General features: G+C 47.6%; 1 protein-coding gene across 3 annotated transcripts in view; it reads left to right on the forward strand.

The window, feature by feature from the left end:
• Positions 1 to 7,832, forward strand: part of ANKRD49 (ankyrin repeat domain 49) — an 86,075-nt gene extending 78,243 nt beyond the window's left edge. For all 3 annotated transcript variants that reach the window (XM_085621404.1, XM_085621405.1, XM_085621403.1), the window contains exon 3: positions 7,115 to 7,832. In XM_085621404.1, coding sequence (XP_085477530.1) covers positions 7,115 to 7,582 — 468 coding nt within the window. In that variant the 3' untranslated portion in view covers positions 7,583 to 7,832. The remainder of the gene's footprint in view (positions 1 to 7,114) is intronic.
• The last annotated feature ends 17,395 nt before the right edge of the window (positions 7,833 to 25,227 follow it).

The following is a 25,227-nucleotide window of genomic DNA, read 5'->3' on the forward strand; positions in this document are numbered from 1 at the left end:
GAGGCAGTAGAGTAGCTGGATTCAGAGTGGTGCATCGTTTCAATCTGATGTGGGGTGCAAGCAGAGTCAGTTCGTAACCAGTCAGTCGTGCGCTAGTCAGGTGTTGAGTCTTGGTTTGGTTCAGGAGGGTGTCAACCGCATGGGGTACCAATACTGTGAGGGGGTTCGAGAGCACGATCCCCTCGCTTTGCCGGATAGAGACAGCAGCGGCGGCTACTGCTCGAAGGCAGGCGGGCAAAGCTCTGGCTACAGGGTCAAGAGTGGCAGAGAAGTAGGCACAAGGGCGTTGTTTAGGGCCTATGGACTGGGTTAGGACAGACAACGCACATCCCTCCCTTTCGTGGGTGTAGAGGGAGAAAGGTTTAGTGTAGTCTGGGGTTCCTAGGACTGGGGCCGAGCAGAGGGCGTCTCGTAATTCTTTGAAGGAGGATTGACATTCGGGTGTCCAGGGGAGGGGGAAGGGGACATCTTTAGCCAGCAGGGAAAGCAGAGGTTTTATGATAAGACTGAAATTTGGCAACCATTGTCGACAAAAGGAGGTGAGGCCTACTAGGGACCGTACTTGCTTCTGAGTCTTGGGAACAGGGGTTTCTAGGATGGTCTGAATTCGGTCAGGGGTAAGTTTTCTCCCGTCTTTGGATAGTAGGTGGCCTAGATATGTTACTTGTGGTTGGCAGAATTGCAATTTCTTCCTGGAGACCTTGTGACCGTTCTCCGCGAGGAAGCGGAGGAGGTGAATGGTGGCTGTGACGGCAAGTGGAGTGGTGTCGGCCGCCAATAGAATGTCATCGACGTACTGTATCAACACCACTCCATTGGGTAGTTGGACTGCATCTAGTTGCCTCTTGAGGGCTTGGCTATAAATACTGGGACTCTCAGTGTAGCCTTGGGGTGCCCTGCAGAATCTGTACGAACGGGCTTTTAAAGTGAAGCCGAACAGGTAGCGGCTGTCTGGGTGGATGGGGATGGAAAAGAATGCGTTCTTGAGATCAATAACAGTAAAGGTGGTGGCAGTGGATGGAATCAGGGTGAGGATGGTGGTGATGTCTGAGACCACGGGGTACTGAGGTATGACTACTTTGTTAACCTCTCGCAAGTCAACAATGAAACGGTAGGCTTTCTCATCTCCCTCGCCTTGCTTCTTTACAATGGGTAGGATAGGGCTGTTGCAAACATTACTGACTACTTCTTCTACCACTCCTGCCTCGACTAGGGACTCGATGATCTCCACCAATGCCTTCTCGCCTTCGGGCGATATCCGATACTGTGGAAGCTTTGGGATCACTGCGTCCGGTCGGACGGTTATGTGTACCGGGTCGATCACCATGCGCCCTACATCTGAGTCGGTTTTAGCCCATAGATGCGAAGGTAATGTGTCGAGTAGGGACATGTCAGCATCGGTTATAGAGAGCATACGCCGTGTGTGACAGGGTCTGGACAGATCTGGGTTATCGTGCAGGATGACTCGAACTCCGTCTGGGGAGCATCTGATGGTAGCTCGAAAATGTTTTAGCAAATCAAGTCCCATAATAGCATCGGGGGTGTTGGAGGAGAGCAGAAAGGTCGTGTCAGTGGTGTTATCTTCTAAGTCGAAGGAGATTGGTGCTGATAAGGGGTTAGTGGAGGGTGTTCCATCGAAGCCTATTGAGGTTACATGTGAGCCAGACAAGGGTGCCCTAGGAATCTGTCGTTTGGATAACGCGCTACGTGTCGCCCCAGTGTCTACCAGGAATGGAGATTTTGTGCCCAAGACCTTAGCAGTGACGTAAGGACCTTGCTGGTCAACACGGAGTTCGACTGGATCCCTCCCTTGCCCCTGGCGGTCCTATGCGAAGTCATGGGTGCTTTCATAGTCTGACTGTTGACACTGGTTTTGTCGGGGCGGTCAAAGGTGTTTGGTCTGCCTGGCCTGTCGTTGATGGCGTCGTTCGTGTATCCTCGTCCCTGTCCTCTATTTCTGGGGTCATATGCTGTGTCTCTGGGGTCCCTATTTTTGTTCAATTCCAGAAGGACCGGGCACTGGGATTTCCAGTGTCCGAACCCTCTACAGAACGCACATTGATTCCCATCTAAGTCTCTCCGTCCGTTGTAGGGTGCAGGTGTATGGTCTCTAGGGGGTAGCTTTCTAGGGGCGGTTGGTTGGTAATTCCCTTTTGGGGTTTCTCTTCCTATGGTCACCCCTTGCAACTGTGCTATCATTACTCTCTCCTTCAGTTCCTTTTTCTTCCTTTCTGACGCCCTATCGTTCTCATTCTTTTGGTTTTCGTAGTATTGGGCCATCTGGAGGATAGCTGCGGGTTTTGAGGCTGCCCAACTACTCTCGCTGGTCTGTAGCTTCTGGGAAACCTCTTGTGACAGACCCTTCACATAATTCTGGACAAAGAGGTGATGTCCGGTTGCAGTGGTCATGTCCTGGCCACTATAATCGGAAAACACCATCTCGAACCGAGAGAAGTATTCAGACCCATCCTCCTGGGGTTTCTGGCGACAAGCCGTCACTATCGACCAATCTACCTTTCTTTCTGGGATTAGAGTCTTCAACTTCTGTACAATCTTGTCTGGGAGCTCCAATATGGCTTTCGGGGGTTTCTGTCCTGGTTCTCGCTGTTTATCTATGGTATCGAGTTGTACCCAGGTATATCCGAACGGCTCAGCGTGGTCAACTTTCCGGATTTGTTTCCACACATCAGCCGGCAGACATAATCCGAAGAACAAGTCGATATCTGCTAAAGTCATTATTGTTGAGCCTAAGGCTGTACCTAGTTCGGTGTAGAAGGCAGTCGGGTTCTTTCTTAAGTCGGGTAGAGTTTTTCTAAAGGTCAAAATATCTTGTCGGTCCCATGGCTGGTAGACCCAATTATATACAACCCTCCCCTTCGCATCTTGGTGGTTGATGTCATGATGTGTTCCCTGACCTCGTGGGGGGACCCAGTAGGGGGCGGCCTCTTTGATGGGCATCATGGTATCAGTCCTTCGTTCCTGGGGCTTAGTCGCTATGGGGGTTTCTGTTTTGGTTGTCTGCCTGTGTTCTTTAAGGTGTCGATAGACCTCGAGTGTACGAGTGAAGAGGTTCGTCACATCGCCCTCTCCTTCTTCCCCAATGTCTACCTTCCTATATAGGGCCGCTAAGCCTTCGGGACCTTTATCGCGGTACCTATCCTCATATGCATTCAGGGCGTGATAACAAAGTCGTATGACAAAGTGTCATCTGCGGCTGTCGGCATACGAGTTATACACGTCTGTTATACACTCCTCACTTTCCTTCCGTTCCACCAGTGTCCCTACTATCTTGTCGATTCCTGCTCGTTCATCCTTTGTTAGTCGATTCATTCTGGTGGAATCTTTCCTTCTCATCTCAGGGTCATCCAACGTCATTGCTGACGTTGTGTTCAGTACAAGAGGCTCGGCCGGCGCGGAGGCCGTGAGGACCGAGGCCCCTGTACTGCTTTCGCTCGTGTTTGGGGGTTGTGGGTGTTGTACTACCGATTGGGAGGGTGCGTATGGAGGGGGCATGTAAATGATCGGGGGACCTAATAGTAATTCGTCATTCGTTCGTTGCTTAGAGGACAACTCAGGGTAGAGCATAGAGGGGGTCCTAACAGCGTACTGGCCTGAGGTTTCGGGCTCCTGTCTTAGTTTAGTTTCCCTTCTCTCCTTTATTTCTTCTTCTAACTTTCCAGCGGCAAGGTGAGCTGCCTTTCGTAATTCCTTTTCTGCTTTTACTTCTTCCCTCTTTTTCCGTTGCGTTGCTTCTTTGCGCCACATGCCGATACTGTCAAGCATAGTAGGCGTCGTCTTATTGCTACGCAGAGCCATTTCTAGCACTTCTATCTTATGGTCGTCGAAGGATCCCATCAGTGGCCACTGACTCTCGGGGTCCTTCCTTGTATATTTATGCCATAGCTTGCTATAAGCTACGGCGACTAGTCCATATTTAGTGAACATGTCCTTATTAGGGGTGCCTTCCAGTGGAGCCGGATGGTCCACCTCTAATAAGCGGTCCGGGCAGAACCAACTACCAATCAGTGGGGAGAAGATAGGCATGACGGGTTTCAACGGGGACAAAAGTCAGCACTATTTATCTTTTCACTGCTTGCAAAGACTAGACAGAATATCTCTATTCCTCGTTATTTGTAAGCAGAGAATACCTCCAAAGAACCAATATCGAACAACTAGTGTTCGGACAATCAATCAATCAATCAATGGGGAGATAAAGATAGGCATGACGGGTTACAACGGGGACAAAAGTCTGCGTTACCTACCCTTCACTATTTGCAAAGACTAGACAGAATATTTCTATTCTACGTTATTTGCAAACAGAGAATATCTCAAAGAGCACTATTCTTCAAAAACAATCAATGTTCGGACAATCAATCAGTGGGGAGATAAAGATAGGCACGACGGGTTTCAACGGGGACAAAAGTCTGCGTTACCTACCCTTCACTATCTGCAAAGGGAGAGAGAGAGTTTCTACTCCTCCCCGTTTGAAGACCGCGAATATCTCAAAGAGAACAATCAATAAGCAATACTAGTATTTCAAAACAATCAATCAATTATTTCGCAATTTGTCGTGTTTCACGACCTTACCCGGACCGCGTGGACAGTTTCTCGTCTTCCGCCTCCAGCGCCCGATCGTCCTCTACTCTCCGTATTTGCCGCGGCACTCCTGATGGTTCCCAGTCAGGACCGTAGATCACTCGAGAGAGGTCTGCTCGGAACCAGTGAAGTTCGGATGATCGGCTGCCAGACGAGGGTCTATCGGGCAGGAGCTCTCCCGATCGTTGCAGTCGTTCACTCTGTCGTCAGGACCTCTCCCACTGGATCCACGTGTCGCTGATGGGCCCCACGCTTGGGAAGCCAATTGTTAAATGGTAGCGGCAGTTTCAGTCGATAACCTTTCAAGTATTGCCCGGCGGTAATCGCCTCTCATACCACTCGATGATTTACCAATGAAAGAGGCAGGCGCCGGAGACTGGAAGGCAGGAAACAAGGTTTTTATTCCGTCGGAGCAGAACACATCAGATCAGACAGCAAGGTATCGTCACGAGGTGCTCTAACTGCATCTCTGAGACCTGGTCTCTTATACACACGTTTATGACTTTATTGCAGGGTTAGTGTACATGGCACATTCTTGAGATTTACTTTGATGTATAAAAGAACGTCTTCGGAATCCCCACTTCGAACTCGTTCCCACACATATCTACAGTGGAAGTCCCCACCCCATCTACAGTAGGAGATGGCTATCACGCAGCTGGACATTCCGCCAATTCCCGGGGGTGTGTGCAACCGGCCGGGTCTCAGGGGGTAGGGGCTTTGATCCACTGTAATCCCTTTGATGTGGGGTGTTTCCCTTACAGTAGGGGCAATAAACTGCATCCGCAGGGCTAGGTGATGGCCTGGGATCGGTTCGGACAATGGGGCGCAGAGGAAGGGGGTTATCAAAGAGAGGCATGACCATGTATGGGATGTCGGTCAGGCGTGGGATGTGGTTCCATGGCAGGGTCGCGCAGAATGAGAGGGTTTATGGCCTGTGTATGAGAGAGCGGGGGTGGCCGGCGCGCGGGGGATGCTCGCAGCGCCAGGGGAACGCGCTGGCGATCGACAATGAGCGGGGAGAGAGTGGGGTGCCTAAAATGGCGATCGTGCGTTCGTTGTGCGTGGCGCTGGGGAGAGGCAAGATGGCGCAGATAATGTTCAGTTACAAGCTAAATTTCCACACATACCACAACCTTAAGTACAAGCACGTGTTTTGTGAAATAATGTAAATGTATGTGTCTTGTAAAGCGCACTGCTGCCCTGAGGCGTCCTGGCGCTGTAGACCGCTGGGGAACCCGTCCTGGCTATCCCTGTGAGATGGTCCCTCCAGGGTATCTCCAAGGTGAAACCAGGCATCCCCAGCGAATGTGGGGGGCCGTTGTGGAGATGAGGCAAGCTAACGCCCAGAGTTGCCGAGTGTGTCCCTGGTTAGAGTAGGTACCGAGGCGAGAATTATCGAGTCCGTTTTGACCCTGGTCCACGACCCTGCCGCGTCGGGAATTGAACCCTGGTCCCTGGCCGATTCTCTGCTTACGGATCTGCCGCCTCTAACCAGTGAGCCACACCTCTCCACTGCCGCCTCTAACCAGTGAGCCACACCTCTCCACACCTCTCCATATCAAGTCTTTAAAAGTGATGAGGATGTTTTTCAATCCTCCCATATCTTAAAATCCAAATGTGCAATAAAAGTATAAAGTTTATACTCCTTCAAGGTTCTTTCTGAAACAGAAATGTAAACTATTGAAGTTGGTTCCCAAATATGACATAATTCCTTTGAACACTTCTCTGTATTCTGCTTCAACTTTAAATAATGTTTTCCAAAGGATATCAAACAATCTTCAAGGTTTTCAGAAGGTCTGGTAACAAGGTTCTCGTTACAAAAATAAGGTATCTTAATTGCCTAGCAATAATGCTCTGAACTATGAGGAAACTTCTACTCCGTAGCGCCAAGATGACTGTCAACAATTTGAAACATCATGAGAGTTTTGTGGCCTCCCGGATAATCTAGTTTCTGAATTTATGTTCAGGCACCTATGCTTAGTGCGGCCTCCAGAGACTCGATGCTTTTTACCAAGCTGTGCCAATGTTCCAAGTACACCACCAGGCTTTTCTTCCTGGGCATGAGTGCCACACTTGTGTGGTGGGAGTAGCATGATTGGCAGGCTTACAAATGGGAAACTTTGTCTTCACTGCAGATCAGAACAATGCTTCAGTGTGTCATGCAGCAGGTTTACTGTAGAGCAGCACAGGATGCCTGCATGTTATTGAGGTCCCCATTCAGCTGCCTGAGACAGCAATGCTGGTCCTACCTATATCACCCCGGCAAAGCTCCCTTGGGCATGTGTTAGGCGTGGATGATCTAGAAATAATTATTCTTCCTGACCATGCAATTCTCTAATCATTATGTAGAGCTGGTAATATCAAGCTGTGCTTGTTGTGATCAGTTGTAACCAAAATGGACTGTGGTGATGAGATTATGTATGCCACAAAAGTTCAGCTTCATTGTATTATGTAAAGTAGGTAATTTACAGTTTGCGGCATGGAAAAAGGTTGCTAATGTGAATACTATTTCTAACAGGTTGCCACAGTGCAAAGACTTTTGTCTCAATGTTCCGTGCTGGTCAACGTCAAGGATGAAGATTGCTACACCCCGCTGCATCGAGCTGCTTACAACGGACATCTAGAGGTTGCTCGTGAGTTGATTGCTCATGGTGCAGATGTTCACGCTGTCACTGTGGATGGATGGACCCCTCTTCATAGTGCTTGCAAGTGGAACAACACAAAGGTGGCTTCTTTCCTGCTCCAGCATGGTGCAGATGTCAACTCTCAGACAAACGGTTTGCTAACACCATTGCACCTGGCTGCTGGAAACAGAGACAGTAAAGACACCCTTGAACTTCTTTTGATGAATCGGTACATAAAGCCTAATCTGAAAAATAAACTGGGTGAAACGGCATACGAGATTGCTAGGCGTACAGATGTTCATTACTATCTTTTTGAAGTTGCTGAGAGTTGCATCAACTCAGTTTCACAATCTGAAAACTGATTTTACTCATCCCATATATTGCATTGTCATTTTATTCAATGTGTAATTTGAATATATTTTTGTCCTGCAAAATATTTGTTGTCTGTCGTCAAGAGATATTTTTACTGTAAACGAGAGCCACTAACTATAATATAATCGTAAAACAAAAAGGGGAACTGAGAAATGAGGCCCTTAAAATACTTTAAAAATCTCTCTAAGACCAATGTAAATACATAAGTGAATGAAATAAAGCTGGAAAGTAACAACCTTTTTCAATGCAATAGGTCTTTTTGCGAGAGTTAGAGCTATTAGCGTTGTAAATGGCAATGTCTTTTACCCATGTGTATTTGTTTTGAGTGTTGTGGCTGGATGTGGTGCACTTTATTGTAATTGCATTTATATATAGCGCTAACAAGATGAGCCTGCAGTGTGCTTAGAAAAGAAAGAAGATGTGTTTGTTATTTAAAAGGGTGGAAGTGACACAGGCCAGACGGTAAAAAAACACATGCCAAACAACTAAATATTCTGAAAACTAAAATCAATTACAACAGCTTTTAAAATAAACCCACTTACTACCAGATTGGGTAACGTAACAGAACTTGGGTCAGCATACATCCAAAAAAGTCCTTCTCAAAAGTGTTTTTAAAACAGCTGGTGGTGGTGGGGGGAGGCACACCACGGTAGTGAAAGCAGGGGCACCGAAGATACTAGAAAAAGAAAAAAAAACACATTCTCGGTCTTTAAAGGCACAGCACCCCCGCCATGTGTTCGTGCAAGATGGTACTTTGCTGCTGGCAGGCGATCAAACATTATGCACAGCAATTGCTGATTATGAGCCAAGTTATAGTGCCAAAGAGTAAACAGTGAATCTGATAAGCAAACATCCAGATTACTAACAGGAGTCTGAAACAGTAGTGGAACTAATTGTATTGACCCAACGTGCACCACAAAGAAGACGTGTAGCAATGATAGCACTTACTGTTAACGCCAAACAAAAGAAATGCAAACTAAAAAAATCCTGCCAGAAGTCAGCAACGCTATGGCTGTGTATGAAACGACAAACCATATGGTTCCTGGACTTCCTTACTTTAGAGTGTGATGAAGTGGTGCCAATAGTTACACATTATTGCACATTACTGCAACATAGCTTCACTCACATGTATTTTTAGCACAATGACTTCCCCCGGTGATGGTAATCACCACAACACAGGGAAGACCCAACGACTTCCAGTGATTATTATATATATTTTTTAGTCCCAGAAGCACAAGTAAAAGCAATAAAGTAATTAATAATGGCATCAGCCACTAAACAGGCTGTCTAATTGGCAAAATGTAGATTCTGGAATCTGAGATTCAGATACTCTTGTTCATTGGTTATTTTTAGGACTCTAGAAGCAGGCTCTACCACTAACGCTGCCTGCTCTCTTCAGCTAAACATACCTGGAAGGTGTGCAGACTCCACGTGAGCCTGTGATCCGGACACAACTCACCCCTGCCACACATAGTTCCTTACCTCTCCAGTGGCTTCCTCCAGGCTCTCTGTAGTACACAGAGAAATGAAGTCACGCTCAGGCAGAGGCACGTCTGTAGCAAAAGCAGGCAGAAGGCACAGGCGGCACAAGCAGGAAGCACGCGATCAGCAGGCGCTAGAGGTCTCTTCGAAGCCACTTGGGTAACAGCCACTGGCTGCACAGGGAGAGTCCCTAGGGTCATCTGTCACAGGCAGCGGTGGTATGATGAACTGCCAAAGGCCGAGAGGACAGACAGCAGAGTAAGCAGGCAAGGTGCACTAGGCAACATGTTTTGCAGGCAAGGGCAGGGCAGAAGCGACAGCGTCAGCAGCCACAATGAGCAGGCACAGGCAGGACCGAGGCAGCACACGCAGGCAGTACGGTTATAAGATACAGGCAGGGCACAGATAGCACGGCCCACAGGCAGTAGGGAGAGCAGGCACTGGTGACAGAGTGAGCAGGCACTGAGAAGGCACAGGCAGCAGAGTCCACAGGCACAAGCAGCAGGCTGAGTTGTCAGGGTCGGCATTCGGAGCAGGCAGCTCACTAGCAGCCGAGTGAAAGTTGAAGCATCGGCTCCCCTGCACAGCAGCTCGCCTGGCCCTCCTGGTGTCAGATGTGTGGGCAGATGGGAGTCCTCGCGCAGTCCCACGCACCGGAGAGCGGGAGGCGGCCAATCAGGGACAGGCGCCGAGCAGGCACCATGCGCACGAGGAAAGGAATAGCCTCGGGGAGAGGAGGTGTCTGTGAGATGGGGATGATGCAGAGAAGCCGAAGCTCTCGCCCCCCTCCGCAGCATCACGTCCCATCTGTTCCTCACGAATCGCGACAATGCCGGGAGGAAGGAACACAAATCCAATTTATTACATTGCCGCGAGTGGTGTTTGAGGGGCGGGACAGTGTGAACAAATAAAAATGCCTGCAAACAAACTTCCGAGCAGGGGTAGGAAACAATAACAAGCGCCTGCCATTGCCGCGAGTGGTGTTTGAGGGGCGGGACACTGAAGAAACAAGGGCACACGAGGAGCGGCTGCAGCCGGGAACTGCCAATATGAGGGGGCGCAGGATTAGGACTTCACTTGCGGCTCCCGGGACGGAAGCAGCAATGGACCTAACGCAACATTAAAAGACAAGCAGTGGTGAACGGCGAAACAAGGAAGTAGTCCCTACATGAATAGATAACACCGAGCAGCGAAACAAAACTGTAGTTGGTCTGTGCTGCTTCCTGCAAAACGGAAGCAAAATGAAAGTGCTGCATCCTATCGCAAGCCAACCATTAACCCGCTAACAAAATAAATGAGCGAGTTAACGAATGGCAAGTAGCAGGAGAAACTACCGGCAATAGGCGTAGTTTTAGCTAACACTTAAAGATTACTTGATGCCTCGTAGGACAATAGCATTACATGAGCAGATAAAAGTTCAACCCAATATCCAAGAAAAACATAAAGATGATGAATAGAATACTTACAAAAATTTCAATCAGAGGCAATCGCTTCGGTCTACATTCATATGCAATGTTTTTCTCCCACTGTGTCACTTTAGAATGAGCCAAGTCATATGCCATTCATCCTTCATCTTGTTCTAATAGGAACAGTCCAGCCCAATCTTGCCAGACTACATATCTGAAAGACCGCACAGTAAATTAAGTGCTCACTGCTGACATCTGCGTTACATGCAGATCACAAATTTGAATCCCACTGTCTCGTACGTGAGTTAACATACGTGGAGTGGGTGGTAGAACGCAGTCCTCTTTCTTTGTTGTGTCGCCTCCTGACGTCGTGGCCAATCCGATGTCGAGGATGGCTGTGACGTCGGGGGGGCGGCGAGAGGACGGGGACAGAGCGCGAGGACGCTGGCCGGCGGTTGTGTTCTCCGCTTGCTCCTCGTGGGCCTTATTATGTATGACTCCAAATAAAGAGTAAGAAGTCTTGCCAGCTACCACGTCTCGCCTCCCTCATTTCCCTGTCACTACAAATGGCGACGAGGGTTGAAGCTGCTACTGTGGCCCACGAGTGAGTTCCGGTGCACCGGGTGTTCCTTGCTGCTGCGGTGGCACGCCGCTGTCTCCTCGCTTGCTTCCACTCGGAGGACTCCGCCTTCGGTGACTCCTCGCCCCTGCTCCTGCCTGCTGGATGCTTTCTGCTCCCCTGCCGAGCCCTACATTGACGTCTGCTGCCTGTGGTGCGCGATCGCGCGCTGTGCCCCTGATGACCACGTGATCTGCCCCGGTGAGCTGCTGCGGGGGGGGGCTCTACGTTTGCTGTTCTTTGGCGACCCCTTCCACGTGGGGCCCAGGCAGTGTGCCGTGGGCGCCGACCTACTTGCCAACCCTCGTGTGCCTCGACGGAGGAACAGCAGCAGGTGTGTTCATGGTCTTCTGCTATCCTGTGTGCTGGGGTGTTCTTCTGCGCTGTCTGGGAGCCTCCTGATTTGCTGTGCACTGGTTCCACATGGCCCCGCTCCGGGTGTGGTGCCTGATCCCCGGCCATGGCGCAGCCCATCAATATCTGCGTGCCTCCTCTCTTCCTGGACTCCCCTGGTAAGCCGTGCATGAAGTGGAAGGGTTGGCTGCGCGCATTTGAGAACTATATCGTCTCCATTGATGGTAAGGGGTATAGCCCCGAGCGGAAAAAATCACTGTTATTCGGACTGTTGGGGAAGGCTGGCCAAGAGGTTTTCGACAGCTTACCGGTTTATGTGGCCCCCCCGGGTGCCCTTGCTCCTCTGAATGAGTACCAGGAGGCGGTTAAGCGGCTTGAACTGCAGTATTCTGAGGAGGGTAACATCATGGTGGGGCGCCATAAGTTCGCATTGCGGAAACAGGAGGAAGGAGAGACTATCGAGGAGTATATTGCATGTCTACGTGTTCTGGCCCAAGACTGTGAATTTGCGGAGATGACTGATACCTACATCAGGGACCAGGTGGTGTTCTACTGCCATTCTAAAAAGGTGCAGGAACGGTTGCTTTCTTGCAGGAACCCTTTGCTGAAGGATGTGGTGGCCATTGCAAAGGCCGTTGAGCGCTCCATGGTGTCCACTAAGGAACTTGCGAGCACGAGTCAGGCTTCCAATGTGTTCTATGTGCAGGACAGACATAAAAATGCGCCCAAGACTCCAGACAGGGCGGCGAGTGATAGAGGGGGAGGCAGGAGGCCGCTCGCTTGTTTTAGATGTGGGTCGAGGGACCACTTGGCGGATAGCAGGACCTGCCCGGCCCTGTCCAAAAGCTGCTCTAAGTGCAGAATGGTGGGCCACTTCGCGGCAGTATGTAAAGCCAGGAGGCCTGGTGGGGGCATGAAAGTGAGCTCGGTGAGCGATGGTGATGTGGATGCGGAAGCGGACATCGTGCTGTCCATTGATGCTGAGGATGGTAGAGTGAAGGGGCCCATTGGCTCCGTCCTAATTGGTGCGGTTGAACTGCCTTTTACGGCCGATTCTGGTTCCCCTATTACCCTGATATCTGATACGACATTTGATTTGAAATGGCAGGGTGTGCGATTGCTTGAGACGGATGTGAATCCGAAGGCCTTTGGGGAACAAGACATAGTGATGATGGGGTACTTCTGGGACACCCTCACCTTTAGGGGGCGGACGGTGAGAACGAAGATATATGTGGCTGAAAAAGGGAGGAGCCTAGTGGGGTGGAAGGACCTGGCGAAGCTGGGTGTGATGCTAGTCCCTGGGGCTGAAGATCCCATAGTTCTGAGGGATGATTGGGTCAACTACGTGCAGCCTGATGACTTGCATGAGGGCTTAGCTGAGGTCATCGGCAAATTTGAATCTGTTTTTGAAAACAAGGTGGGGTGTGTGAGAGGATTCGTGCACGCCATACGGTTGAAAGAGGGTGCTATGCCAATAAAGCACAAAGTCAGAACGGTTCCCCTCTCTGTCAGGGGGGAGCTGAAGGCTGTTCTGGATAGGCTGAAAAAGGAGGGAGTGATAGAGGAAGCAGGCGCATCAGAGTGGGTGTCCGCAATCGTAGTGTCCAAAAAGAAGAGGACAGGGGACATTCGGCTGTGTGTGGACCTGCGATCCTTGGACAGAAATATCCTGGTGAACTGCCATCCACTGCCCAACATTCAAGAGATCTTGTCTTCCACATCAGGATCGAGGTTCTTCACTCTGATAGACCTGAAGTCTGCGTACCACCAGGTGTGCCTCACGGAGGATTCCAAGAAACTTACCACCTTTATTACCCCGTTCGGAGCGTACAGGTACGTCCGTCTTCCGTTCGGCCTTGCATCGGCCTCAGGTGTCTTCCAGAAGCTAATGGGTCTGCTTTTCTGCGACATGAAGGGTGTTGAAGCCTTCCAGGACGACATTCTAGTACACACGGAAGATGAGAAGGGGCACCTGGAGCTGCTGGGCAAAGTGCTGGAGGTGCTGCGAGAAAAAGGGATGACGGTCTCCAAGGACAAGTGCAAGTTCATGGAGGGCAAGATCGAATACTTGGGGCACGTGCTGACCCCGGATGGCATTGCGCCCAAAGATGACTTAGTGAGGGCCATACGAGATGCTCCCTGTCCAGGAGACAAAGACGCCTTGCGATCGTTCCTGGGGCTCAGTGAGTACTACTCCAAATTCATGCAGGGATACGCGACCACGGTGGAGCCTCTAAGGAAACTGCTGCGGAAGAACGAAAAATACACGTGGGCGCAGGAACAACGCGCTGCTTTCGAATCCGTCAAGCAGGCCATCGTGGCGGCTCCAGTGTTGCAACCGTACAACAAGGACCTCCGGAACGTGATCACGGTCGACGCTAGCGCCAAGGGTATCGGCGCAGTGTTTTGCCAGTTCCAAGGGAAGAAGGAGAACACGGTCGCATTCATATCCCGGTCATTGAGTGAAGCAGAGAAGCACTACAGCACCATCGAGCGGGAGACGCTCGCGTGCGTCTGGGCCGTGGAGAAACTGAAGAACTATCTGTGGGGCATGGAGTTCGAACTGGTCACTGACCACAAATCCTTGATATATATGATGGACGGTGAAGGTCGCGGCAATGGGAAAGCCAGCTCGAGGCTCCTACGTTTATTGTCCAAGCTGCAAGAGTATCACTTCATCATCGGACACATCAAGGGTGGCCTCAATTGCAGGGCGGATTGCTTATCGCGCATGCCGGTCACGGGTGAGGAGGATGGTTCCCTGGACGACACGGAGTGCGTGGTGGCAATGGTAGACGCAACGGCCATATGCGAGGGATCCATATCTGAGGAAGAATGGCTGACGGCCCAGGAGAAGGACATGACTATTCGTAGGGTGATGGACCACATGACGGCCCGATGGCCCCCGGTCCGTAATTTGCACGGAGCACTCAGGAGTTTCCAACAGGTTAGCGCTGAACTTACCATCGAGGGTGGCTTTGTGAAGAGACAAGAGCTGTTTGTGCCTCCGGAAGGTCTGAGGGACAAGCTAATCAGGATAGCTCACAGGGGCCACCCGGGCGGTACTGCCACCAAAAATCTGCTCAAGCAATACTACTGGTGGCCAGGGATGTGCAGCGACGTCTGCAGCTTCATAGATCGGTGCGGACCATGTTTGAGGGCCGACAAGCACTGGAAGACTGCGAAAGGGGAGCTGCAGCTGGTGGACATTCCTGCCGGTCCATGGACCAAGGTTGCCATTGATTTCGCGGGCCCATTTACCCTGCTGCCAGACGACTGCAGACACCTCATTGTTCTCACGGATTACTTCTCCAAGTGGATCCACTACAAGTTCGTCAGGGAGGTTACCACTGAACGAGTGATCAAGGCGCTGAAGAAAACTTTCGCGATTGAGGGGCAGCCGAAGATTATGGTATCCGACAATGGCACCCAGCTGGTGTCCAGGCAGATGACGGACTTCCTGGCCAGGTTGGGAATCAAGCAAGAAAAGACCCCTCTGTACAGCCCGAAGAGCAATGGGCAGGTCGAACGGATGAATAGATTCCTCAAAGAAGGTGTACAACAGGCAGTCGCCTCCAACATGGATGTGAAAGCGTTTCTGGCAGACAAGGTGCACACTTTTCATAACACGCCTAATGAAGTTACGGGGCACACCCCGTTCTACCTGATGAGAGGGAGAAGGTGTATGAGTGAGCTTACCCCCAAATTTAATAAATGGTATGACGTGAGGGAGGAAACTGAGGTGGTACCTGATGAGAGGTTGAGAGTCAAAGAAAGAATTGTGGCTAAACAGGAAAACAACAAACGGTATGCTGATATGGTAAACAGAGCCAAAGCTAAAGATATAGTGCAGGGGGATTGGGTACTGGTGAAGAAACCGCACAAGGTGATGAAAGGAGAATCTGTATTTCAAACCCCTGTACGCGTGCAAGGTGTGACAGGAGGAGCAGTCTGTTTGGAAGGAGGGGATGGCATAGCAAGGCTGGCCAAGAGGAAATCCTCATGAGAGGCAGCCATGTGCGTGAGGCCGAGAGCAGTGACAGTGTGTGTGAGTGGCAGGACCATGAGGCCAATGATGGACTCACTGGTGATGATGAGAGTGGGGGTGCGCCCCCTATACGAGGGAGGACCGGACATGGAAGTGCAGACCGGTGTGAAAATACATGGCGCGGCATCGGGGGTGCCGAGGGCCGGAGCGGTGGCAGCCCCAAAACGGTGAAGGGTGACAATCACAGCGTAATGAGTTCAGGCCAAGATGGTACGGGCGCTGGCGGGGTGGGATCACCCCAGAATGTTACTCCGAGCAGGCCAACTAGGCATATCAGAGCTCCAAAGAGGTTCGAAGATTTTGTTATGAGATGAAGTTTTGTATGTCTCTTATGGTGTTAAAGAAGGGAGATGTCGTACGTGAGTTAACGTACGTGGAGTGGGTGGTAGAACGCAGTCCTCTTTCTTTGTTGTGTCGCCTCCTGACGTCGTGGCCAATCCGATGTCGAGGATGGCTGTGACGTCTGGGGCGGCGAGAGGACAGGGACAAAGCGCGAGGACGCTGGCCGGTGGTTGTGTTCTCCGCTTGCTCCTCGTGGGCCATATTATGTATGACTCCAAATAAAGAGTAAGAAGTCTTGCCAGCTACCACGTCTCGCCTCCCTCATTTCCCTGTCACTACACACTGTGACTAAGTTTATTTTAATTTTTCACAAATCAGTTAATTGAGCACAATTAAATTAGACAATAGGAACATCTATTGACAGTTTTGTGAAATGCCAAGCTTGTGGGGCTAAATGCTTTTCGGGGTAGAGTAGTCTGAGCAGTACAACGACCAAGAACAGTAAAGACGTGCAAATGGATCATTCTAAGAGTGGACCAAATTTGTTCATTTAGTAACCAGCAACATGTTGTGCGCGTGGAAGCTACAGGGGCAGGTGAGTAGATGCTGACAGGTCACTTGCCAAGTCCTTGTTCAAAAGGGAAAACTTTGTATATATTTTAATAGGAGTTTTCCTCCTTGATGTCTTTTAATAGATTCAAATGTTCATTTGTGTCTTAGGACTATTGTCCTCAAATTTGTTTTGGAATAAACAAAGAACCTTTCCTGGTATGTGTTGGCTCAAAGTCATATCTGTACTGGGACCTTATCCATTGCATTTTCCCAAGATCCTGCAGTGCCCCTAGTCTTAGTGCCATCTTGACATTCATGTTTTTTAAGATTAATGTAGGAAGCAAATCGGCCTTCCTGTCATTTACTAGATGGGATGGTTGCAGTGGTCACATGGTAATAGAGATCAAGCTCCAAGTGAGGTTATCCTTTTGTACCGTGGTTGTTTATACATTCACATCCAAGGCATAGAGTAGTAAGTAGTTTATGCATCTCTAAATAGGTGTATTTAAGAAACCTTTGTTCCACCGAAAAGCTTTGATTTTGAACCACAGCAATTGTGTTATATGTATCTATAGTTAGAGACTCAATTGGTTGCTGTATATTTTTTATATATATATATATATGAATCCAACAAGCTGTCCCTGCAGGAGGAGCACTGAATCGCTGGTGCCGGCGGCGGGGTAAGGACAACCTCGCAAAATGTATCAAAAGCAAGCTTTGAAAAAACAAAGACGCCGCACTCTTCCTGAATAGTTGAAGTTAGAGTTTTATTTTCTCTTCACCTACGCGTTTCGAACTATGGCAGTTCTTGGTCACGGTAGTATACATAAGTCCCTTTTCACTTTCAATATTTATACCAATTCTCCACTTTACTGACAATGAGGCATTATGGGTATGGTAGTTTGTTATATAAAAAATGTATGAATTACATTGGGATTTAGATTTGGACCATTAATCGCATTATGACACCAGTGCCCACACAGTCACTCAGACTCGATCTAAATCCCAATGTAATTCATACATTTTTTGTATAACAAACTACCATACCCATAATGCCTCATTGTCGGTAAAGTGGAGAATTGGTATAAATATTGAAAGTGAAAAGGGACTTATGTATACTACCGTGACCAAGAACTGCCATAGTTCGAAACGCGTAGGTGAAGAGAAAATAAAACTCTAACTTCAACTATTCAGGAAGAGTGCGGCGTCTTTGTTTTTTCAAAGCTTGCTTTTGATATATATATATATCATGAAGACAGACACTTATTTGTGAAGCAGTTCAAGGACACAGCGGGGAAAACGAAGGAACCTTTTATTCACAGGTTGAGAAAATGGCATAATGCATTTCGGCTTCCTAGCCTTCATCAGACGCCATCTCAACTGGGTTTCACCTCCTCCCTCCTTTAAATTTACTCCGGCACTCCCATTGGTGGGAGAACAGCTGACCCTGCTCCAATCAGGACGACTGCAGTCAAATACCAGACAACAGCTCCCAGCATGCACTTCGATGGTAAGTACCGAACAGTGTCAAATTAAGCCCAAGTGAGTGCTGAAACTGCCTTGTAAAGGGGGGGGGGGGGGGGGGGGGCATGTAGTGGCTGGCGAATACCATTAATAGATTTGTCCAAAGTTCTCTCGAGTCCCCAACGTCCAGCCCCATTTCCAGAACAACCCGGGCCGTGAGGCAAGCTAAAATTAGCTTGCATCCCTGTGAAGTCACAGACTACCGATGGTAGCGGCCACTTGCCTGGCCTGTTTATGAGGCGGTCCTGATCAGTATCAATCCCTTGATGCGAAAAACTCAGTTTGCCAGCATCTCTCAGGACTCTTGGTAGACGGGTCCATGTTATGCGCTCCTGGCAGACGCAGAAAAATCATGAATACAGCCACTTATTTGTAAAGCAGTTCAAGGACACAGTGGGGAAAACGAAGGAACCTTTTATTCACAGGTTGAGAACATGGCATAATGCATTTCGGCTTCCTAGCCTTCATCAGACGCCATCTCAACTGGTTTTCACCTCCTGCCTCCTTTAAATTTACTCCCGCACTCCCATTGGTGGGAGAACAGCTGACCCTGCTCCAATCAGGACAACTGCAGTCAAATACCAGACTCCAGCTCCCAGCATGCACTTTGATGGTAAGTACCAAACTGTGTCAAATTAAGCCCAAGTGAGCGCTGAAACTGCCTTGTAAAGGGGGGGCCAAGTAGTGGCTGGCGAATACCATTAATAGATGTGTCCAAAGTTCTCTCGAGTCCCCAACATCCAGCCCCAATTCCAGAACAAACCTGGCCGTAATATACATATATATATATATATGTAGAGATGTCGAAACACGTACAGCGAAAGAATTAAAACGTGAGAAATCTAGAAACAAGCATTTGCAATGCATTCGGTCTCGCCTTTGGGAACCTATATGTATTTAGCTATGCACCACATTAGCCTGGGTGCTGAACATCTACTGTTCTTTAAAATGGAGGGAGAGTAAGCACCAAACTGCGTGACACGCCTGGTATGGGAACACATGGAGAGAAACCTTGCCTTTCAGCGGGAAATGGTATAGTCCAAAGCTCTGTTTTTAATATAAAATCAGGGCCTTTGGTTGTCATATCACTGAAAATACAAAATTTGAAAAAAATATTTTTGTCTGCGGGTGCTCGTGAAAGACAATTTCTATGGACTGGAATCTAGAGCATGCTAAAGTGATTCTGGTATTTTACTGAACTCTGCTGGTCGTTTTCTATCAAGACAAATCGAGGCAGTTGAACAGAAAAAAAAAGTCCTTAAGTGGAAGCAGACAAGTCCTAGGGCTGATCTCCAGAGCCCACATAGTACATACACATATAAGTTTATAATAAGTACACACTAAAGTATATACAAGCGGTTTCAAATGATTGACCCAAACACACAAAGGGGAAAGACTTAAGTACCGTCACAAAGGGAGACCGCAGGAACCAGCAAGAGGAATAACCGAGCCAAGGGTGTCGGGTACTGGATTAAAGAGGCCTGGGGTGGTTTCAATTCTAGAAAGCCCTGGTATTCGGCCCACCGACATCTATTTAATAGGGCTTCTGAGCAGAGCTTTGGGCACCGGTACTCATTATTTGAGAAATGAAGCACTGACTCATCTGAAAAATACTTTTCCTTCGACGATGCACACAGCACTCATCCCACTGGCGCAGTGCTTTCCTATTCACATTCCACTTGCAAGCTCCTGCAATCCGTGTGTGGAAGTGCTTCGGGCTCGTGCTCTGACCAACTTTAATGGACTGTAATGGAAGTGAAGTTCCTTGTGCGCTGCAGGGCTCTGGGTTTACTGCTACGGTGTCCCACTGGGAGAAACACTGAGCGGCTGAAGCACGAGGCAGGAATCGCGGAAATTACCTGAGAGCATAGCTGCCAATGTTTTAGATTGCTATGTGTGACATTTTCATAATTTCTGTGTAATTAGGAGTGCCATTAGAAGCACTATGAGTGACACTTTTCTCGCCAGCAAATTCAACCAATAAAAGATGAGCGAAACCTAAATATCAGAAATTTGACCCATTTGAGCAATGAGAAACTCTAAGATCTTAAAACTGCTGCAAATTCATGAGGTGGCTGAGTCATAATTACAACAAAATTATCAAAATATCATACATAGCAATCTGAAACCTTGGCAGATATGAAAGAGGGCGAGCATCACTTCACATGACATAGCATTGAAGACCTTGCCCATACTTCTGTTATTGACACCGAGTCTTGTTTACTTAAATATTTCCTAAAAGTGATAGGAAGTGTGTGTTTTATTCTATTGCTATTTTATTGCTTCATGTCTTTAAAAACAATGTATGTATCCCTTTTATATTGCCTCTGACATTAAAAAAAACAAGTATTGAATTGTTGATCTTCTTCAAGATATGGCTTTCAAAGAGCGCAGAATGCCAGATTTCTCTTTGGCCACTCGGAGTTAAGGTTTTATTTAGCTGTGCAGCTAACTCCAGATTCATGGGACTTTGTGGATGAGAATGGCGCTGTGAAAGTGTAGATCACGTCCAGGCACAGGTGGAACCAGACAAGCAACCATGTTCAAGAACTCCGGTTCCCCAAAATTATCGCTGGTGCTCACCACCTGCACAAATAAAGCACTGTTTTCCTGTCTGCAGACCCACATAGAACTTAACCAGCCATGTCTGTGGTCGGTGTCCGAGGACTGGTACTGGCCTCTGCCGCTTCCGCAGTACCCAGTTCGGTCTTTCTAGGGGTTTTCAGTAGCAAAGTAGCCCCCCCTTAGCTCCACTGACATACAAGCATTAGTGGGCTTCAACGTGAGGAATAAAACCAGAACAATGTCGCGGAGGGAGGAGCCCAAAACAAGCCCTGGCCATAAACCATGGCAACAATATTTATACAGCAGCACGGAAATGCAACATGGTACATATTAAAACTAAAGCACATGCACGCTGGATAACCTTTGTGGAAAACGTATCTTTTTCCAAATAAAATAATTACATAAAGGCTAGTTTGCATTCGATCCGAAGGTTTGGTGGAATAGATCTGATTGTTAATTCTCCTGCTTAGGAGACCCAAGTAAGCAACAGGTAAAGAGGTTCAAACTGCAAAACGTTGCTTGCTTTTCTTAAAAGCACAATCCAAATATGGAATAGTTTAACTAAATAGCAGCATTGTTCACAATGGTGATCTGCTTTGGAAACACCGGGTGCTATCGGCACTTAACACTTAAAGTGTAAACGTAATATGGCTTATTTACAAAACAAATCTGCGACTGAGGAGTTGAAGTCTTAAGAGTCTTAGTACCTCTCATTTCCTCTTAATATATTTTAGTGTTTTCCACGTTTGGTAAAGGGGAGTTTTTGGACTAATAAACGGGGAAAATGGAATACAGTAAACAAAAAAGAAATTGAAGTGACCTGGTTCCATAGGATGATGTGACAGCAGACGTAACCAGTATATATCTTTAGGTTCTTTATTAAGATAGTAAAGTCCATAGTGTAGCCCCACCAGGAGCAGCCTGCTAGCTGCTCAGCCCATCCTCTCAACTGTCTCACATCACACCCAACATTCCAGTCACGTCATCATTCCACATGGAACACTCACACTGGCTGAGCAGCTAGTTACAAGATACAGGAGAACAGTTAACCTTATATGAAGATACTACAATATCTCCCTTCTTTCCAATTGACAATAAAACAAGAAATACTAAAAGTACATAGCAACTAAACCCAAAATATAAACCAGAGATAAATAGTCCAAAACCCAAAGGTAAGATGAATAAACTATACCACGAAAGGGAAGCAGACTATAAAACGGAAGAAAAAGAATAAGAAAAGGATGAAAAATAAGAATGAACTATCACCATCCTCCTCTTATAATAAGACAGCAAAGAAAACATTAAACTCACACACTATCACCAACCTCCTCTTTTAATAATACACAAAAAGTGCGTTAAACTACCAAACGGAGATTGAAAAGACATAAGATACATATGAAAGAAAACACAGAGAATCACAATAGAGAACGACTACAAATACTCTAGAAATTGAAGAAACATACAGAAGAAAAAACACTCCCAGAACAAATACACAATGGGTGGACGTCACCCATCACTAAAACGTAGGTGGGACTAACACCCCCTAAACTCTGAGTATAAGGGACTAACACCCAAATGTACAGAATACAGAAATGGGACTAAAACCCACAGACTAGTGCAGCAAACCTGACAACAAATGCAGCACAGTGCGGCATCGAAAGACGGCTACCCACACACACAACACTAACGTGACAAAGGTGAGACTCACACCCCCTTGAAATGTAGTAAAAAGGACTCATACCCATTACTAATAACATAGGAGGGACTAACACCCCCTGTACACAGAGTAGATGGGATTAACACCCATTACCGAAAACGTAGGTGGGACTACCGCCCCTTACAAACTGAGTAAATGGGACTAACACCCATTAACCATGACCTAGGTGGGACTAACACCCCCTAAACACTAAGTACACGGGACTAACACCCATAAACATTTACGTAGGTGGGACTAATACCCCCTAAAAACTGAGTAAATAGGACTAACACCCATTACTACTGACATAGGTGGGACAATAACCCCCTAAAACATTTACGTAGGTGGGACTAATACCCCCTAAAAACTGAGTAAATAGGACTACCACCCATTACTACTGACATAGGTGGGACAATAACCCCCTAAAAACTGCGTAAATAAGAGACATGGGACATGTGAAAGGCAAATTAACAAAGATGGCATGCAGCAATAGCAAGACATTGTAAATGTATAGATTACTTTGTCCTGTAAAATAAAACATTTTAGCATTAAATACTGTAGACATGCACCAAAAATGACAATGGTGTGCCTGTCACCACGCTGATAACAAAAACTAGGGATTGCCATGAATAAAATAGTACTCTGTACGAGCTCCACGAAACATGTGACAGGAACAAACATTGCTGGTAAACCGAACCCACACACAGGTCTCTAATTTAAAAAATGAATTCCAACTTGGGACACAAGATGGCAACGTAACCTTGTGCAGAGGATTAAAATGATGAAACACAGTTCCTGTTGAAAGTCATCGTCGCTCGTAAGATTATCCATCTGGTCATCATGGGAGGACCTTCTAGCGCTTCAGAAAATCGAATGAAAATAAAACTCCCACTCGTGACTTGCGCTCAGAAAACAGGAGAGCACTAGGACTTGAAAGAAAAGAAGTTGTAAACAGCAGATATAATTCTCACTGAAGAAATTTTTCCAAAATACGGTGTCTAAAAAACGAACCAAAACGAAAACATTGCGACTGTAGATGCACCTACTTGAAAGTTCAATCTGATCATAACCTCCGATGTAGCTTGTTCAAACTTTATTGCATCCAAAAAAAACGTGGTTGGCAAAAACTGTACGGAGATTACGTGACTGCAATTCTACCAAGAAACAGACTGCAGATGCCAGTCACAAGATGGCGGGACGCCTTATGCCGATATGCCGAATGGCTAACAGCACGTCAGTGAATACAACGTCCAGAGGCAGCTAAGCACAGGAAGCATGGTGGAACGTCACAAACGATCCATGGAAACCGAAGAAGCAGGTAAGGGTGCGCGCAAGCTGGAAGTGTCACGTACATCCAATTTCAAAACATCCTCATGACTCGTGCGACATTAAAAAAAAAAAAAACTAACGGTTGACTCAAATGGCCAAAACCGATTCAAACAATACATAGTATCATGCCAATGCCGATGACCTCACACAACATGTAATTTCACCACCTCTGGAAGTATCCACACAAACCCGGCAACGCTGTCTCCATAACTCGAATCATTCGCTCAGGCGCACACCTCCTCGCTCTTTGTCCTCAGTCGAGCTTTTCCAAAGCTGTATTAGGCACGATCCTTGCCCCGATCACCACATCAAAAGGTGCACAACATCCTCGATAACCCTCACAGTTAACACGAGGCACTTAAAGTCCTTTTCCAGGCTCCTCTAAAGTAACTGTCACATCCAGTGCAGACAGAATTACGCAGGACAGCTGTCCATATGAATCTTGACGTGTGCTTCTCTTGACAGAGACAAAACTTCCTCAGCTCACGAAAAAGGGACAGACGGGCTTATCCCATACATAGGTCAGTTGGCCACGGACACGAAGGACAAGTTGCACCTCAAGGACTCTTAAAACTGCACCTCCCAGACGCTCTTCCCCACACAAACAATGGGGAACTACTCTTCTACGTAGATCATGACCCAGACTGGAGAGATAATTCCTACTCGTTACTCCAGTGAAAACTCCTCTTCATTGCACTTGAGGGACTTCTCTTGATTAATCACTCTCCAAAGGTATATCAACACAAACTCCTCCTCCTTAACACCACTTCCAGGATTACTGCAGCATGGAAGAAAGAAAGTCTAGCAGGAACTGGCACAGAGGTTAGGGCGACCGGTGTTGTGGTCACTGGTGGGGCTCACGGTGCCAGGTGGTTCCGCTAGATGAGGAGTTTCTTTTCTTTAAGTCAACATCTTCAAGTCACACTAGATCAGTTACAGACCAGTCTATTCAGGTTACACGCACGGTTTCTTTAGTCCAACTCGTCGCCAATTGAAGTGACCTGGTTCCATAGGATGATGTGACAGCAGACGTAACCAGTATATATCTTTAGGTTATTTATTAAGATAGTAAAGTCCATAGTGTAGCCCCACCAGGAGCAGCCTGCTAGCTGCTCAGCCCATCCTCTCAACTGTCTCACATCACACCCAACATTCCAGTCACGTCATCATTCCACATGGAACACTCACACTGGCTGAGCAGCTAGTTACAAGATACAGGAGAACAGTTAACCTTATATGAAGATACTACAGAAATGTTGTGCTTGAGAGCACAGACCAGTGCAGCAAATGATTTTTGAAAAAGTGTAAGATGAATATAGCAAAGAGGAATACACAACTCCAATTAACACTATTACGCCTCCCAAACCCATGTGACCAAATGGGTGGCAAAAACCTCCAAGCTAGAAATGTGAGTAATACATAATAAAATGGGCCTCGTGTAAAAGATGAACTAGTGTTATGAAGAGCCCAAAAAATATATGTAAATCTTCAAGCACAGGTGGCACTTAGGAGGCCAGGCCTGATTGTGACCAGTCTGTGATTTACACTCCTTTTAACAACAGGTCCAAGTTGGTGGCAAAAATAGAGCACTAACAAAGTAATGTCGTGAGCAAGGGCAAATGTATATGCAAAGCCTTGTTTTACCTCCAAAACAATAAGGCCTCAATTATGAGCTGGGATGAGTTATATATTGCGCCGAGTATATACCAATACCACGAGTGCAGTACCTACCTGCTGTGGTAAACCGCTTTCTACCAAGAATTCACAAGAAAAGTGGG

Source organism: Triturus cristatus, chromosome 8 (assembly GCF_964204655.1).
Source record: "Triturus cristatus chromosome 8, aTriCri1.1, whole genome shotgun sequence".
Classification (NCBI taxonomy): Eukaryota; Metazoa; Chordata; class Amphibia; order Caudata; family Salamandridae; genus Triturus; species Triturus cristatus.